Source organism: Vanellus vanellus (assembly GCF_965231255.1).
Source record: "Vanellus vanellus genome assembly, chromosome: 14".
Classification (NCBI taxonomy): domain Eukaryota; kingdom Metazoa; phylum Chordata; class Aves; order Charadriiformes; family Charadriidae; genus Vanellus; species Vanellus vanellus.
Window position 1 is genome coordinate 17,167,728 of NC_138919.1, and position 17,720 is coordinate 17,185,447.

The following is a 17,720-nucleotide window of genomic DNA, read 5'->3' on the forward strand; positions in this document are numbered from 1 at the left end:
TCTTCTGGACGGAGCCCAGCCTCTCCGGTTAGCTGCTGTCGCGAAGGAATGTGAAAAATAGAGGCAAACCAGCAGAAGCCAGCAAGGGGAGTCTGCAGGGCGGGAACGGACCGCGAGCCTCCAGGCATTTCCATATACACCCCGTGGTTAGAAGCCAACTCCTGAAAACAAAAGCAGGAGAGACATAAAGGAGAAAAAAATGTATCTATATTGATCATTTGAATCTGTATTCACCTCCTGTGAGTGAATGAGAGCTTTTAAAGATACATCTTTGGTCCCATTTTTCTTTAGTATGGAAAGTAAATTTTTCAGCGAGAAACTTGAAAGACTTTATCAGTTTTTCCTCCTTCTCTTGAGAACAAAGTGCTCTTTCGTCAGACCTTTTATAACTTTAAATGTGAAACTCTCTCCCAGCGTCATCGTTTCTGAAGAGACAATAAAAGCCGGTGCTAATGCTGTCATTTCTCACACTTCTTGCTGCTCCCTCTGAAATCATATTTGTTTATATTCAGTGGATCTTACGAAAAGGAAAAGTGGTCAAACTGTTGAGTTTGTGCGCTGTGGGGTATAGCAAAGCGGAGAGCATCTAGGCATTAGCACCTTTAAGAGGGGAGGTGAGAACTGTGCAGAAACTACTATTTCAGAACCTATAAATAAAAGTAATATATTTAAAAAGAACTTCACTAAAGACTTAAGTGGCAACAGCTGAAGGACCTTTTCAGCTGGAACAAATCTGAACTTTTTCTTTCTGCTGTCAAGCTGCAACCCCAGTAAATCCTAAATGTTTTCTGTGGATTTAGTGACTGGGTAGAGTTACAGTAATTCAAAAGAAATTCATGTCTTTGCCAACGCCTATTAGTCACACTTGCTGGAATTCTGTCTGCTCTGCTCCTAACACCATCTCAATGCCATCTGGATCCCTTAATAGCGTCTTCCCAACACATACATTTTCTGCTCCATTCAATAGTTTCCTGTTCAGCAATAGCTTTTCCACATGGCCATGTCCTCTTCACAGATGGGGCCTCTGTGAGACATGTCCTCATCGGCGATAGCCGTGCTGCTCTACAGGCAATCACATAACACATCTGAGAACATTAAAAATGAATAAAAGAACGATAAAGGGGTGATGGTGGGCAGTTGTTGCTCATTAACTCCACTGAAAAGCTCTGGACTGAGAGGGACTCTTGGAAGTGCTTTGTTGCTGTTGAAAATCAAACAGATTTCCCTCTTCTGCCTTTCTAAAGTAGGAGCAGCCTGGCCTTTCCCTCAAGCAGCCGTTGCTCACCATCGACGCGCTTCTTAGGTAGACATGGTGGGCTGTCTCCTGATCCTCACAAGTGCCGTTTCAGGAGACCTGAGGCTGCAGGGTTGGGGTTTTTCCCTCTTGTTCCCTCTTCTGACCTTGGGCAGTGAAACAGGCGGTGTGGGCAATGTAAAGCTCAGTTCTCAAAAGCAGTAGGATCCACAAATCTGTGCGCATGCCGATGAATCTGTATGCTTGCGCTAAATTTGGTGCTATGAAAGGCTGTGGAGAAGGCTTGAATTGACCTTGTGCCTGTGGAGCCTTCGGCTCTGGGTTAAGCTGTCTGCATCTGAAGCAGGAAGAGTCTTCCAGGAATGCCAAGAGATCTTTGCTACAGTTTAAATATCTTCACGTTTTCAAACCCCTGTATGGAGAAGTTGGTAAATTTTGCAGAAATAATCTGACTGATTTTCCCCTGTATCACAAAACTTGAGAATGGTGTCAATATTGCAGAAAGTAACTGATGTTTCTTCCTTCCTCATGCCACAAAGCTGCTTTTAAAATGGGCACCGGCACTCGTTCCGGGCCAGATGTTAAGTTGATAGATGGCTGTGCTGTACCCAGACGTTCCCGTAGTCTGCTTTTTGTGGTTCTCACACGGATTTCTCTTGGATTGTTCTCCCTACCTGAAAGTAACTCCCCCGTGTAGCAAGCTGAGGCGTGCGAGCTGGTGATAAAATAGCATCACCTATCTTGTGCAGGTCTCCCCGCACAGAGGGAGCACAAGGTGCACGCGGACCGAGGCCGCCGCTGCGGATGCTGCTGCATCCAAAAGCGGTACACAGTTGGCCCTGTACCTGAATTTACGTAAATGAAAAAATGCCAGTGCCAAGCAAGTAAATATTTTTCAATATTTGACTGCCGTATCTTAACCACCAGCTGCAAATGCTTTGCTGTGTTTATATATAGATAGGATTTCCCTTGCTTCTCTCTCTTTGCCATTGGGAAGAGTTCCCCAGGGCTGGTAAGCAAAGCTAGAATAGCACAAACTGTTTGCTAATGGTTCTTAATGCTTTCCCAGTGGAGATCCAGGACACTTAACAGTGTTAAAAATAGGTTAGAAGAGGGATAAGTAGTGAAAGCACTAGTCAGTCCTAAAAACCTCTCTGGTGCAAAGAGATTACAGCGATGTTCCCTGTCTTCAGCGCAGAGGAAGCAGCAAGGGCTGTCTCCAAAGGGTGCAGAGGGTGGGAGCTCGGTGGGCTGACCTCCCCGGCACATGGCGGGGAGGCCCACGCTGTCTGGGGAGGAGGATACCCCCCTGATACCCCAACAGAGGGGTGCTGGGGAGGAGGATGCCCCCTCATACCCCAACAGAGGGGTGCTGGGGAGGAGGATACCCCCCTTATACCCCAACAGCGGGGTGCTGGGGAGGAGGATACTACCATGATACCCCAACAGCGGGGTGCTGGAAGGGAGGATACCCCCCTGATACCCCAACAGCGGGGTGCTGGGAGGGAGGATGCCCCCTGATACCCCAACAGCGGGGTGCTGGGGAGGAGCAGGTGCCTGAGGGACGAGCCCAAGGGTGAGCTCCTGCGGGAGAGGCTGTGAACTTCAGGCACTCTCCTGCACGCTGCTGCTCGCGAGATCCCCGGTCCGGGTACGTCTGCTGCACAACCACGAGCGCCCGGGCTATGAATCACCATCCTTTCCTCACTGAGGAATGAAAGGCACAAACAAATTATTAAATCTTAAAATTGTAGATGAAATAGCATAAAACTATAGTGACTTAAACCTACCCTTGTTACGGCTCGCTTTGTCTCGGATCTTTGTGCAATGGTTTCTTGCTATGAATGATTTCTAAAGGGCATCAAAGAGGCCTGAGCTTAAACCTCCATGTGGAGAGAAGTTCTGCGGGCAGATAACGGCAACATCACAGTTTATTTGGGAGGCTGGATGGAGAGAAATGTGTTCTAAATTAAAATTCGACATGTCAAGTATGGAGAAAGTACTGATGAGAGTCCTGTTTCTGGCTCTGACCTTTCAGTAGCTGCTGTGCTGTTGTTCCTCGGAGAAAAACGTTGCTCTTCTTGTGGCCTGTTCTGCAATCCATTTCGAAACACGCCGTTAAAAGCATTAATTCCAATTTGAATTTCCATTTTTTCCGACCTTTTCAGTCTCCTGCTTCTTCAGCACCCTCCATCCCCGCTAGCTTTATGTCTCTTCTGGAAATTATTGATGATCTTTTTTCATGGCTTAGACAATGCTAAAAGCCGCTCCTCGACATTTTAGAAGCTTCCAAGAGTGGAAAAAAAGATGATACTTAATAATATCTGAAAATTACCAGCAGGGGTCGGGCTTACAAATAATTTAAGCAATTCAAGCTGCATATTTATAAAGGAGACATTTCTGTGCTGAACATGTTGTAGATCAACCAGCTTCTATGGAAAAGTTTGTAACTTTTGCCCAGTGAATAGGAGAGACGACTCCTTAGTTGTACCTGAAATTTCTGTTGCATAATTTTGGGATATTGTCAGATGGGTGCATTGTTCATCGTCACGGTGCAAGGATTTTTCGCTTAATTTAGGTCATTTGAAAGTGAGTATTCTCAAGCAAGATAATTAATTTTTAAAAAATATTCTGGAAAAGGATCCAGAGAAAATTCAGTGCAAAGATCAATTATTAATACGCGTTAGTTGCACAGTTAACCCCGGCAAGTTAACATGCAAAAGGTGAGCAGCATTAAGGTTTTTGTGCTCTGTGCTTAAATGCAAGCAAAAATGTTATATCGAATGTTTTATAATAATATCACCCGCCTAACAAGTTTGATAGAGTTCTCTGAAAGATTCAACAATCCTTTGGCGAAGGCTGATGTGGTTGATATAATATATTTAACCTTTCAAAAAGCTTTGAGCCAAAGGTCACAAAGAAACTTCACTCCGATGGAATAAGAAAGAAGATTCTTTGTTGGATTAATAAGAATATAAGAATGACAGAGGGCTGGCTGTCCCGGTGTCCTGTCTGTAGGGATGGGCGGTGGTGGAGGACCATGTGAGCAGGGCAAAGCTACCGGGGTACGTCGCCCGAAGGCTCTCCTAGCTTCCAGTGCTTTGGCTCCAGGATTTCCTGAGCCACAGATAATATCATGTCGTTTTACTTTGTAAAGTTTGATGCATTTTTCTTCCATTAATTTGCTCGTGTCATGCAAAGCTAAAAGATGGTAAATCAAAGAACAAATGTTTTCACAATACTGAGGGTTTTCCAGTCGGTCACAGAATCACAGAACGGTCAGGGTTGAAAGGGACCTCTGGAGATCATCCAGCCCAACCCCCAATGGGTTTTATTTGGAACTTGTTGTCCAACACCGAGAGGAGTTTGTGAGCAGTGAGGTGACAGAATTTGAGATAATATGAAATGATTCAGCTTATCAGACTGTTCAGAGTTTCAGAAGAATCTTATGATGTTGCTCGAGATGGAAAATGAAGTTGTACGTCAATAATTGCAAAACCCATGTGTGCAAGAAAAAATGCCTTTACTTTTACTCCCACAATAGTGGGCTCTAAATGAGCTGTTATCGCTCAAGAAAGAGATCTTACGTTATTGTGAACAGTTTTCTAAAAATACCAGGTAAGTGCTCTGTAGTTAAAAAGACAAATAGAATACTGGGAATTATGAGACAAGAACTTGAGAACAAAGCAGAAAGCCTGATTATACCACTGAATACATCTGAGTGCTGTTTGTAGTTCTAGCTTTTCTCATAGCAAAAAGTCTATATAAAACTTGCAGAAGAACAAGGAAGGGCAATAAAGATGAGCAGAAATATGGGAAATCCTTGATGTGAGGAAAGACGAAATTGAGATTCTTCAGGAAATAATAGAGGAGGCCTGTAAAGCGGTGTGGAGAGGGGAGTATGGTACAATTATTCACAACTTTTCATAGCAGAGCTAACGGGCACTCAGTGAAATAATCACATGTGAAGTATAAAACAAAATGAACTAATTTTTCATACAGCACATAATTAAATTGTGGAACTTACTGCCAAGGAGTGTTGTGAAGGCCAAAAGTATAAATCAGATCAAAAAGAGATTTGATGCCCTCATGGAAATTTCAGCTGTTGGTGGTTATTAAACATGATGGTCTAGATTCAGTCTGTGGTTCAGGAAGTATCTAACTTGGATTGGCTTTATATTCAAGTTGTGTATTTTTAATATGCCTTTTCAAATTATATTTTCATCATACAGACTTGTATCTTTTAGTCACATGGTTTAACTGCCTCAGTAATGTAACTTTGTGGTACCGAATACGGGAATAATCTGGTACTGCTTGTGATTTCATGGGTTACTTGATTATTTGTGGTGGGACTGTGCAGGGACACAGTGTCTATTAACTTTCCCTTCTTCTCCAGGCTGAAAATTGAAGAGCTGGAAGCTGAACGCAGCAAGCTGGAAGAGGAGAACCGATCTCTGGAAATGAAACTGGAGAAGCTGACTCTGCAGGTAGGAAATGCGGAGGTGCAGAGCAGCTGGAGAGCCTGACGTGCCCCACTGGCCATAGCTGTTCCGCCAGCTGGGCCCAGATGCTCACAGCACACAACTTCGCTTCCCTCAATCTGGGCAAGGCCTTTTGGAAGGCTTTATGAACTGCACCAACACACCCGTATCTCTGACCGTGTTATTGAAGTGTTTTGATGTCAGATGTCAAAACCGCAGTAGTCTTTTTCAATGCCTTTGTCTAGAACCTCTTCTTTTTCTTATTGAAGCCTCAAAAATTGTTCCATTTTAAATAACTCCACTACTGTAAGTTGTCTGTCTCCAAATTCAATCACGCCAAAGCTGGGGCATAGACAGGGCTTTACAGCTTGGAGCCAAGATGACAATTTGAGCTCCATTCGTACTGAAGACTCCACTGCTGCTGTCAGCGATGGAGACAGAGACCGCCAGTTTGTGGCCTCATTGGGTGGTAGTTTTCCAAGCCGGGAAGCATCAGTGCTGTTGAGAAGATGCTGTTGAGAAGCATCTCCAGATCACAGACACTGAGAGGCAGAAGGTGTGGAGTAAAAAGGACGAAATAGTGTTTTACTTTTTCCTGAGGTAGTGCTGTCCTGTATAGCAGAAGTTCTTCAGCTTTTGACTCTGGATCTGAAGTCTCAACCTCCTTGAAGGAGGGCAGGGGCACCTGCAGCGGTTGAGTGGACGGGCTGTTCAGCCAGCTCTTGTCCTGGGAACAGCTTTCTGGTGCAGAAGAGGGGCACGGGAGTTGCTTCAAGCTTTTATAGTGTTTTCTGTTTGAAAGGTGCTGGAGCAAACAAGAACCTGAACCTGTTTGTTTAATCAAAGCCCATCCTGCTATGAGCAGTGTTATCTCTCCCTTCTGTTCTCTCTGATATGCTGAACAATTTGGCATTGTAGCATTTCATTCTCTTAATTTTTCTTTCTTTCTCTCTTCTTTTTTTTTCCCCATTTTTGTGTAAATTGCTTCATGGTAGAAAACATGCAGGTTTGAATTTACTCAGTTTTCAGACAGACCATTGATTTTATCTTGACACCTATTAGAGGCGAATCAAATCTTTTTTTTTTTTATTACCAATTCCTAGAGACAGGGGAAGTGACAGCTTTGATAAAGCAGGGAGCTAAGAGCTGCTGAGCATCTCTGCTGAGCCATGTTTAGTGTGAAACCTGTCACCCGGCTCTCCTTTAATTGGGTTTCAGTCATCAGGAGGAGATGAAAGCTTTGGGCTGGTGTTCAGATGCTTAGGTCTCCAACAAACACAACAGCAGCTTTGGTTTCAGAGCAGATTACAACTCACTCAGGTCACATTTAATCTGCCAACGTTGTCTTACAATGGCTGCTGGCTTTCCAAGAAGGCCTGACCAAAGGAATTCCCCGTTTTCATTGTGATGTCTCAGGATGCTCTACTTTGTTGGCGTATACTGCTCTGGTGATGCCTAAACACCAAGCTGCTTAAATTGCACATTCAGAGAGGAAAAGTCCGAAGGCTTCAGTGTAGTCTTGCTGATTATCTCCTTCTGGTCCTTAGTAGAGGAGATCAGCAGCTGCTGTTTGGCTTTCACAGTGTAGAAGAGTAATGGGGTGATAGGAACAAGATGGGACCTACATATTGCAGTAAAGCTACTCTACAGTAACAGTCATCCTGTTCACCAAAAAGGCTTTGAAAGCTCATCACAGGATCCCCATGACCCGTCTCATTAGTGGCGCTCGCTGTTTGAATGCAGTATTGTGCAGGGCAGGGCTTTGTGGAGGGAGTCAGGGAGAACAGGAACAACCTGCGGATAGAGCAGTCAAAATTACGTGGGAAGGATGAGATAACATGTAGGTATGGAAAAAGAGCAGGAAAGTGGTCATCTGGCTCAGCAGGTCTAGGAAAGAAATCTGCCAATGCCCCAAAAGGCTTGTCAGTGAGCTGAATTAAGGTAACGATGCTCTCACATCTGCTTTGCCAAGGCTGAGGACATGGCTTTAATTCTTTATTTAACAGGGGGTAGCTCTCCCCTTCCTTAGCTTCTCGCTTTTCTGGTGTCTTAGAGGACTGGATGCCAAAAGCAGCTTCTCCAAAAGAGGACAAGTAGAGAGGAAGGCATAAATGTAGGACTATGTAAGCTGAATGCTAAAATGTCAGTATCGATCAGCATGTGCCCACCTGAGCAGTCAAGATTTCAGAACTCCTCAGAGGGGAAAACATCAGCCTTCCCATTTTTTATTCACCTTGAGAATCAAGTATCTTGACAGACCGAGCTTAGAATGACTCTTTTTATAAACACATTGGAAGAAGGTTCCTTACAGTGGGAACCCGCTAAGTTAAGGATAAGCTTAGAAATTCACCTCTTCTATCAATGCTGAGCAAATAAGCCGGAAATATTATTATGCACTCAGATAAGGTCACTGAAATGTTGCTAGTTTGAGATGTTATTTATTCCCATCTCTGAAAGAAATCATTGGGAAACGATGGGTTAAAATAAAATGTCTTCATCACAAAGGGAAAAAAATGGCAAGACAAACTTTATATACAGAAATCGCAAGAACATTTTACTGAACAGAAAGATGATTGAATTTACAAACAAGGGAAAAGCATGGCATCACATCAAATAAAGGTGTAAGAGAAAGTAGGGGGTGACATTAAACAAGGTAGGACGAGGCCGATTTCTGATAAATCTTTATCTGCAGTTCCTTCTTAAAAATAAAACCTCTGACTTTCTGTAATTGTATGTACTAAATGAAAGATACATAGAAGAGGGGTATTAAAATTGTGAATGTGGAAGAAGAAGAGGCAGGATGGAGAATTAAGGCTTTGACTGCTTTACACTGGACTGAAGTCCGTTGAGTTCACAAAACTGCGGTCAATGAAATCTAGGGCTAGTGTTTGGTAATTAAAAATGTCAATGTTTGACTGTACTGATGTGCAGAAAGGAGCAAAGCTTCTCTTGCATCCTTTCATATCCGAGTGTTGGCATGTGAATGGTTGGTACTGGGGCCTGTACTGTTCAACATCTTTGTCAGTGACATGGACAATGACATGGACAGTAGGGTCAAGTGCACCCTCAGCAAGTTTGCTGATGATACCAAGCTGTGTGGCGAGGTAGACACGCTGGAGGGGAGGGATGCCATCCAGAGGGACCTGGACAGGCTGCAGAGGTGGGCCCAAGCCAACCTCATGCAGTTCAACAAGGGCAAGTGCAAGGTCCTACCTCTGGGTCAGGGCAATCCCAAGCACAAAACCAGGCTTGGCGGGGAATGGCTGGAGAGCAGCCCTGAGGAGAAGGACCTGGGGGTGCTGATTGACGAGAAGCTCAACATGAGCCAGCAGTGTGTGACGGCAGCCCAGAAGGCGAACTGTATCCTGGGCTGCATCAGAAGTGTGGCCAGCAGGGTGAGGGGGGGATTCTGCCCCTCTGCTCCACTCTCCTGAGACCCCACCTGGAGTACTGCCTCCAGCTCTGGAGCCCCCAACATAAGAAGGACATGGACCTGCTGGAGCCTGTCCAGAGGAGACCCACGAGGATGCTGCGAGGGCTGGAGCACCTCTCCTATGAGGAGAGGCTGAAAGAGTTGGGGCTGTTCAGCCTGGAGAAGAGAAGGCTCTGGGGAGATCTTATTGCGGCCTTCCAGTCCCTAAAGGGGGCCTACAGGAGAGCTGGGGAGGGACTTTTTACTGGGGCATGTAGTGATAGGACGAGGGGGAATGGCTTTAAACTGGAAGAGGGCAGGTTCAGATTAAACATTTCATTCTGAGGGTGTTGAGCCCCTGGCGCAGGTTGCCCAGAGAGGTTGTTGAGGCCCCATCCCTGGAGGTATTCAAGGCCAGGCTGGACATGGCCTTGGTCAACTTGGTCTGGTGGGAGGTGTCCCTGCCTATGGCAGGGGGGTTGGAACTGGATGATCTTCAAGGTCCTTTCCAACCTAAACCATTCTATGATTCTATGAATTTGACTCATTTCTCCTTTGGCTGCTGGTACCGATAGCCCACTTCAGGAACTACAGGGCGCGGATGGACTGGCGAGAGGGCAAATGAGCACATGGAAAGGTACGTTGGTATTAGGAGCGTGATTCACGCTCCCTGAGCTCAGTGTTGGCAAATAAAGAAACTGAGATACCGATAGCTATCTGCAGCAGTGTATATAACATCTGACATCTCTTTGTATTCTGTGCTTGTGTGGGGACAGCTTGAATTATGGCTGAAGGTGCTTTCCACCTCCACACACCTCTTCTTCCAAAACCCCTGGGCTCTTGACACCTAGCTGCAGGCTGCATTGATTTTCCTTCACTGGTATAAAGACTTTAGCATGGATATTACTCACCGGTCAGGTCTTTACTGCTAATAAAAACCTCAGATTACAAAAACACAAGAAATGTTGGGACTGTAGAGAATGACACCCTGCTGAGGGTGCGTCCCCATCGCCCGGGACATTCGCTTAAGAAAAACATTTGAACTGTGGCTCAGGAGAGGGATTCAAATAATATATGAAAAGAGTGGGTTTAACCAGAGAATTTTTTCCCCTCTCCCCTACCCTTATTTCTTTCGATGAAGCAAAAAAGGTTTCCAGGAAAGCAAATGCGCTGTTACTGCGTGGCCCACGGTGGGCAGACTGGCTAAGGTTTCCGGGAGAGGTTTGGTTTGTTTACTTACCTGAAACCATCCGGACCATCTTCCTGAGCTGCTGGTGGAAAAGCGCGACGCCATGCCAGGAACAAAAGAGACTGATCAAATCAGTGCTTTTTGGATAAAGTGGGAGGAAAGACTTGTGCGGAGTGTTCAATTAGCATTTCTTACTGCTAGGAGCCTTGTGTTTGCAGGCAACCAAGCGGATGTGAAGTGTTCCTTATGCAAATACTACTCTCCTGCTTTTCCTGCTCTCCTCTACTCTTCGAGCTGAAGGAGAAGAGATTCTTCAAGTTTGGCTGCTTCAAGGAAGATTGATTAAAATCAGCTGCAGTTTGACTTAATTGGATCCATATGCTTGGAGAGGGAGCAGGACTAGTTAGAACTCCTCGTAATTAGTTCACAGCTGGTTGGTGAGAAAAATGGAACTCCAGTTAGAGTTCAGATAAGTGGATCCATACAGATAAAAGGCAGGGAGATGTTTTTTACACTGACATGTGTTTGGGCTTGAAAATCACGTCTAGTCCCATAGCCAAGCTAGCAGCCCAATCCCTTTGAGCATGTGCGTTTGTGAGGCTAAATGGAAGGAGTCTTTATTTTCTTGCTCGTTTCTGAGTAAAAGGAATCAACTGTGGATGCCGGCAGTCAAGGAAGCCTGAACAGGGTCACGGAAAGCTGGGAGAAGATCTCAGGGACTAGGGGAGACCCTAAAAGGGGAGCTTGGCAGTGTGAAAGGTTTGTGGCTTGGCACAGACTCTGAACTGATCAGCTTTCAGTGTGATGCCCTTGGTCACGGTAATAACTAGTTGTGTTCAGCCTTCCTGCTGGTCAGTAATTTAACAGCAATACTCATAAAAATGCAATATTATTCTTACATACTGAAATAATTTATTTTTGCCCATTATCTCAAAGAGCTTGGAAAGAGTTGACTAGCTACCTGGTATGGGCACAGTCATCAGAAGACTTCCCCCAGCCAGAAGTTGGTATTTATGCTAAATTTCGCTGTTGGAATAGGAGGGACTGAATTCCCTATTACAGTGTCAACGAAGGAGCTGCCTGAGAAAAACATTCTAAACATACTAACGAGGTCATGCTGACATGACTTTATTAATGTGTTTTGAGGTGTTCGTTAATGCATGTGCAGTGGTTCCTTTCTGAATGTCTAACTTTGCTATCGTTATCAAGTATTTTATGATTTAAGATATTAATCTGGTTAAATTAAATCTTGGTTTCTTCCCAGCTTTAAATTGATTATTTTTGCACAAATTAAAGCATAAACCACTTGTCCACTTCGGTGGTAGTTGTGTTGTAGCTGTAATGATTTGAAGATAAGAAATAAGCAAGTTACTGAAGCGGAAATACTATAATTTTTTTTTGGTAAGAGTAGCTGATATAATTGGTAAAGTTAGATAGAAATTGAGTGCCTGAAGATTTGTCCTATTTGTCTACTTTAGGTCATTTTAATTGGCCTGCCTAAGCTAGCATGGACTCGTGGTGGTTGGTCCCACCAAAGCAGGAGGCTCTATGCGGGGGAGGCTCTGCAGGGAGGATGGGTGACTGCTCTCTGCTGTATTAAGTTCTCAAGGACTCAAATGTCCATGGATGCTGAAGGTGCTGTGGCATCCAGAGTGCGCTCATCTTCCTTTTTCCCCCATATCTCTGCAACCTTTGTGGTTGGGTTAGTCTCCCTCTTATCCGAGCGCTATGTTTTGAGGGACTAACAAAACATCTGGGAGCTGTACCCCAAGTGCAGGTTCCTCTGCAGTGGACAGGGAACATTTCTCCTCTTTAAGCATTAGTGACTCATTTTATAGTTGGGACTTTGGCGGCCAGGCAGTAACTAGCTTGGAGTTAAGAGCCCCAGGCAAAGTTGAGGTCATTTAACAGTCTAACTGTTCATTATGTGACCAGTGAAGAGCGATGAATGAATCATTTACACTGTTATGAAACTTAAAGGGATGTTGTCAACCTTTCAAGGTTCCCTAATTGACCTCTCAAATGCTCATGACTCTTCTTCCTGGATTATCTGGATGCTTTCCCTTTCGCAAACTTCCTGTCCTTTTTCCTTCATCTGTACATGCTGCGGTCCACATTAGCCTCTGTGGCACAGCTGGTCCTCGTTGAAAACCTCAGGTGGTCAAGTTCAGCCCCTTTTTAAAGAAAAAAAAGCTTCTCTAAATGGGTTTGGGCAAACCACTTGGCATCTCTTCAGTCAGGAATAGCTGTTGGCAAGGCGCAGGAACAAATTTGTGTGCTTCAGAGGGATTTAATTACGAGATAGAATAGCTGAGAACATACGGCAGGAGACCCGGTAAAAAGAAGATGAACTAAGCAGAGAAGTTCAGGTCCAGGTCTGCAGAAGGTCATATCATATTGCATTGCCCTGGTCATCCCGTACGTTGAGTTTCATGGGAGCGTGTGGGAGTGGATGGGGAACAGAGCGATTTGTGATCCTTTCCACAGACTCCTGGACTTCATCAGGAACAAGCTCATCTTTTACAGGCAAAGGTTATCTTCTAAATTTTGCAAGCTCCAGCAAGTCTTCACTCATGTAAGGAAGCATCTATGTGCTCAGGTGTGTATTGGCAGAGACCACTCTGAGGGTCATTCCATAGTTTTGCTCAAGACACCAACAAAAAGCACAAGTGATGAACATCTGTGTCGCCTTGATTAAATTTATACCATTTCTATTAATTATTGACCCAATAGCTCAAGTGTAGCACAGGCATTTAACTCGAGGATTGGCATTCCTAATTCTTAACCTCATTGCAAAGGTATTTTCAGGTATTTGCCTCTGCCTTTACACTTCCAGGACTCTCCCCGTGACCAAAATAACTCTACTGCTCACTGTAAGCATATAACCTAGACGTCGTGGCTGTCCATTCCTGACAGATCAGAGGTACGTGATGCTTGCGCAGAACATTGGGGATATGCCCACAAGAGGATGGCTGTGATTGCAGCATGGACCGAGCGAATTTGGTATCGTGGTTGATAGCAGCCCTGGAGGTGGTATGGCACAGGCAGCGACGGTCAGGGTTAGAGAAGCACCGCGGAGTCACCGAGCGTGTGCTCTGGCGGTTGGCAGGAGCAAAAACCTCTGCGGTTACACCGTTGCTTCGATTATTGCTTGAGCTGGTTAGGTTAAACTACGGCCAAAGTGCTTTTGCCGTGTGGGTATCTCTGGTGTTGGCAGTGAACTGCTCAAGGTGTTTGATGAAGTGCTGCCCGAATGAGTGCGAGGGAAAAGAGCTTCCCCTATAACGTGCCTATAAATTGTGCTAAAAGGATTGTATGTGTTATTTGCAAGAAAACATCATGTGTCTTGTGCCGCGTGGAGTAGGTACAGAAGAAAGTCCTAGAACCAGTGTAAAATGGAAGGAGTGTAGCACCTGCAGTGCTCCAAGCCTTGAGGACTACATGACACTGACTTAATTGGGGCTATGCAAATATTTATACATACTAATTCTGAATACATCCCATTTATTAGAATTAACAGGAATTAGAAACATTCCGTGGGAGCAGAGAGGAGAAGCATAAACATGTCAGGAAGTTGTAGATTTGTCATTAGGTGGTTGAAGGAGAAGCTGTTTCTTGGCCTCAGTGGCCCTGATAAATGTGGTGTGCAAAGGGGAAGTCGAATAAAACAAGGACACGCACAGTACAGACTTGCTAATGTTTGTTAACATCAGGGACCGGGAGCACGTAGACTCACATTTGTGCAGGGAAATTTTACCAACATGCCCTTTAAAAAAAATTTTTTTTCAAGGAATTTGCACATTGAATATTAAACACCTGAAGGGCTATAAATTTTACTGCCAGAGCTGACGCTGTATTGTTTATTTCATGCAGCACCTTTCTCGAAGTTCTGCAGAAACTGATTAACATTTGCATAATACATTTAACACAAAAATCCATAATAAATTCATTAATGTACTTCTGCCACCATCCCTGAAAATATCAGCGGTTGTGTGGCGTCGCACGGCTCATTAGATGAGCAGAAGGGGAAGAAGGGCGAGCGCTGGATTCCCTGAACAGCTCTGAACCAGGGAAAGGTCAGCGCACGGAGCACCCGTACCGGAGCAGCAGCAGGGAGAGCTCAGAGCTAGCGGGGAGAGAGCTGGGGCAGGGGAAATGTCCCCTGGAAAAGGTCGCTGTACCAGTAGACGTGAAGCACAAACTTTAAGAGGTGGTATCCACGCTTGAGTAGAAAAATCGGTGAGAAGCACAAAATGCGGATGAGGATGCTGCTCCATCCAGCGGGAGTTTGCAGCTAGAGTGCGGGTGTTCTGCAAGGGGGCAACCCCCAAGAAATCATTGAAGTCCTGCGGTGGTACCAGAAAGCTGGCTGGAAACAAGCCTTTCTTTTCTGAACAAGTATCGCAGGATGAATGGAGAGGTTTTAAAAGTCGTGCAAGACCTGGTTGAGTGGCAGTGAGTCACTAAACCCGGAGGTGGGGGCTGTGTGTGCACCGCTTTCGTGAATGGAAGGTGTGGTGACAGAGACACCACTCTGGTAGGGTTCTTGTATGGTAAAGAAGAGCAAGGATGTAAGAATGTACGATGTGGTGGAATCGCCATCCCTGGAGGTTTATAGAAGACGGGCAGCCGTGGTGTTGAGGGACATGGTTTAGTGTTGGTTTGGGCAGTGTTAGGTTGATGGTTGGACTCAATGATCTTAAAGGTCACTTCCAACCTGGACGAGTCTATGATTCTGTAAGAAAATGAGTAATTTCAGCTACAACCGCCTGCTCGGACACATAGTTGTGTTTATGACATGCCCCACCGCACATATAACGCTCGCTGATAAAGTAGCTGTAAGTACCCCCTACAGAAGGCTCCTGCGCAAGAAGAGCCTTTCACCCATTCCCCAGAATCAGCCGGCAGGTGAAAGCCAAGGCTGAGGAGACAGGCACAACCATTTTAAAAAAAGACTTCACTTTTAGGCCCCTCTAATCTTATTTATCACACAGCAAAGGAAAAACAAAGTTTCAGGAAACGATAAGAGTGACTGTCCTTTTATAGTTTTCTGGTTTTTCTCTGTAGTCATTTGATGGCACGAATTAGATTTCAATTGTTCTTTCTACATTTTCTGTTACTCTTCTGCTGCTTTGAATTCTGCTACGGTGTCACAGAAACAAAATAAAAATGTCGTTTAGACCCGTATAGGAAAAACAGCGCCTGGAAAGGTTTGTTTACTGAAGCTTTGTACTTTCTGCGAATACCACATCCGTAAGTTACAGCTCTCTCCGTGTTAGGCTGTTAGCTTTTCATTACTCCTTATCATTTCAGCCTTTGATGACCCAATTAGTTTTGATTAAAACAAAGTAGTAGGTCACAGTTTCCTGCTGTCCGTGTCTTTGCCAGTTCTTCTGTTGTGGTCTGGCTTTTGGCCACTGGTCTATGTAAAGCCAACATTGTCAGTAATATTCATCAGCAGTTTTATCCTTCTGATAAGGAGACTGGTTACAGGACAGGATTTTTCCTCTGCTACTTGGTACGCAGACAACTCGACACCGTCTCTAAGAGACAGAAGACCAGGATGCGTTACCCAGATTATGGAAAAGAAATGAAGTCGGAGTTTAGCCAGTTTTTTGTCTGTGTGTGTGATGGGGAGAAGAGGAAAACCTGCCTGTTTCATGTCACAGTGAAGAGTGGGCAGCAGTCGTAATGATGTTAAAATGCATGTGAAAAAATGGAGAGATACTCTGAGCTGAGCCACTGATGGAGACGGCAGTGAGCTCCAGAGAAACACGTTTTCTTTGTGTGACCTCTGTCAGGGGGATCCAAACACGTGAGATGTCGATGTGTTATCTTACATATCCCAGAACATTCCCTTTGATCACACCGACCTACCACCTATTTGACGCCTGGAGGCAGAGCGCCTCATAAAGAAAATGGGTTTCCCTTAAAGAATTTTCTCAAACAGTTGAAGGGGAACTTGACATGCCTCTGTCACTCAAACACTTGGCGTTGGGCAATTCGACCTGCAGTCCAGGCTCGCTGGGGATCGGAGCTCGTGGTGCGCCTGGGGAGAAGTAACACCCCGATGTCTGAGCAGCTCTGCCAGTGCACCCCGAATGCAGTCGGATCGTGACACCATCTCTTCCCGGTCTAAGTTCCCAAATTTGCCTCAATTTCCATTTGCTATTGTTTGATAAGACTCGAGAGAGACATAGATCCAGACGAGTCAGAAAAAAGTAATTGTTTTTGACAGCTTTCCTACCTAGATTTGAAAGACGGGTAACAGCAGAATGGAAAACGATGCCTAATCTAGGTAGAAGGGCTCTTCTCTTTACACGAGGATAAACAGTCAGGGTGTCAGGATAAGTGAAACGCTGTGGAAAGAGCATCTTCTTTGTATCTTGCTTTAAAAATCAGTAGTGCCACATGAGGCGGTGCTGTGTGTACAAAGGAGCGGTGGTGTCTGTAAAGCCCCGTTGTGTTAAATACCGATGGGAGAGTTCCCAGGTGATCCCTCACATCTGTGTTTAGCCAAGCGTGGGGCTCGGCTCATCAGGAGCGCTGCTGCTTCCCCCATCGGTGTTCAGTCCCCATGTATCTTAAATAATACAGAAGCTGTGCCTGTTCTTTGCATTTTTGGCAGGACATTTAAAATGAAATAAAAAGTCCCTGAAAACTATTGTGCGTGTTGGACACAACATAAGATGTTCAGTCGAGATTGTGACCTTTCAGAACAAAGACGCTGCTTTTGAAAAGGGGGTTCATTGTGCTTCTGGCTCCAGTAAGATGAAAAACTTGAAAAACCAGTAACACGAAGGCTGCACAGCAAAGATGAGCTCCGCAGAGATCCTCTCGTGTATTTTTGGTTGTCTTCCAGTGGAAACATCCTTTCTCTCTGTGCAATACTACCACAGTTGCAATCAGTAGTAATTGCAGAAATTTTCTCATTTTTCTGAGTAGGGGGATGTGAAAAGCTGTTGGCAGGGCAATCTCTGCAAGGGAGCTCAGCTGTGGAGCTGCGTTCCCTCTAGATCCATCACAGCTAGCGTTGCTGACCTTAAGGTTATTTCCCTGGGAGTCAGGGATTGCTCATAGGTTGATCTGTTCAGTGTGCAAGGAAAAGCGTGATTAGATATGTGCGAGCTATCATGATTAATATTATCATGGTGGAGCAGCCTGAACATTTAAATACAACACCAGTGAATTTATTTTATGTATATACCTATATATATGTATATGCTTGCAGGGAATTATTAGAATGCATACAGATGTATTTATATGTAGATGTGACTGATATATATGGGTGTAAAATAGGAAACGCCACCTAGATTGTTTCAGCAGAATCCGAGTGGAGCGTGGTCAAAGGGACGGTAAAGGTGGCTGAACGGAGAGGGACAT

General features: G+C 44.9%; 1 protein-coding gene across 1 annotated transcript in view; it reads left to right on the forward strand.

The window, feature by feature from the left end:
• MAD1L1 (mitotic arrest deficient 1 like 1) overlaps positions 1–17,720 on the forward strand; it is a gene marked incomplete at its 5' end in the record, with an annotated part of 391,507 nt that overhangs the window by 215,744 nt on the left and 158,043 nt on the right. The window contains one exon of the mRNA XM_082490494.1: positions 5,652–5,742. Coding sequence (XP_082346620.1) covers positions 5,652–5,742 — 91 coding nt within the window. The remainder of the gene's footprint in view (positions 1–5,651; positions 5,743–17,720) is intronic.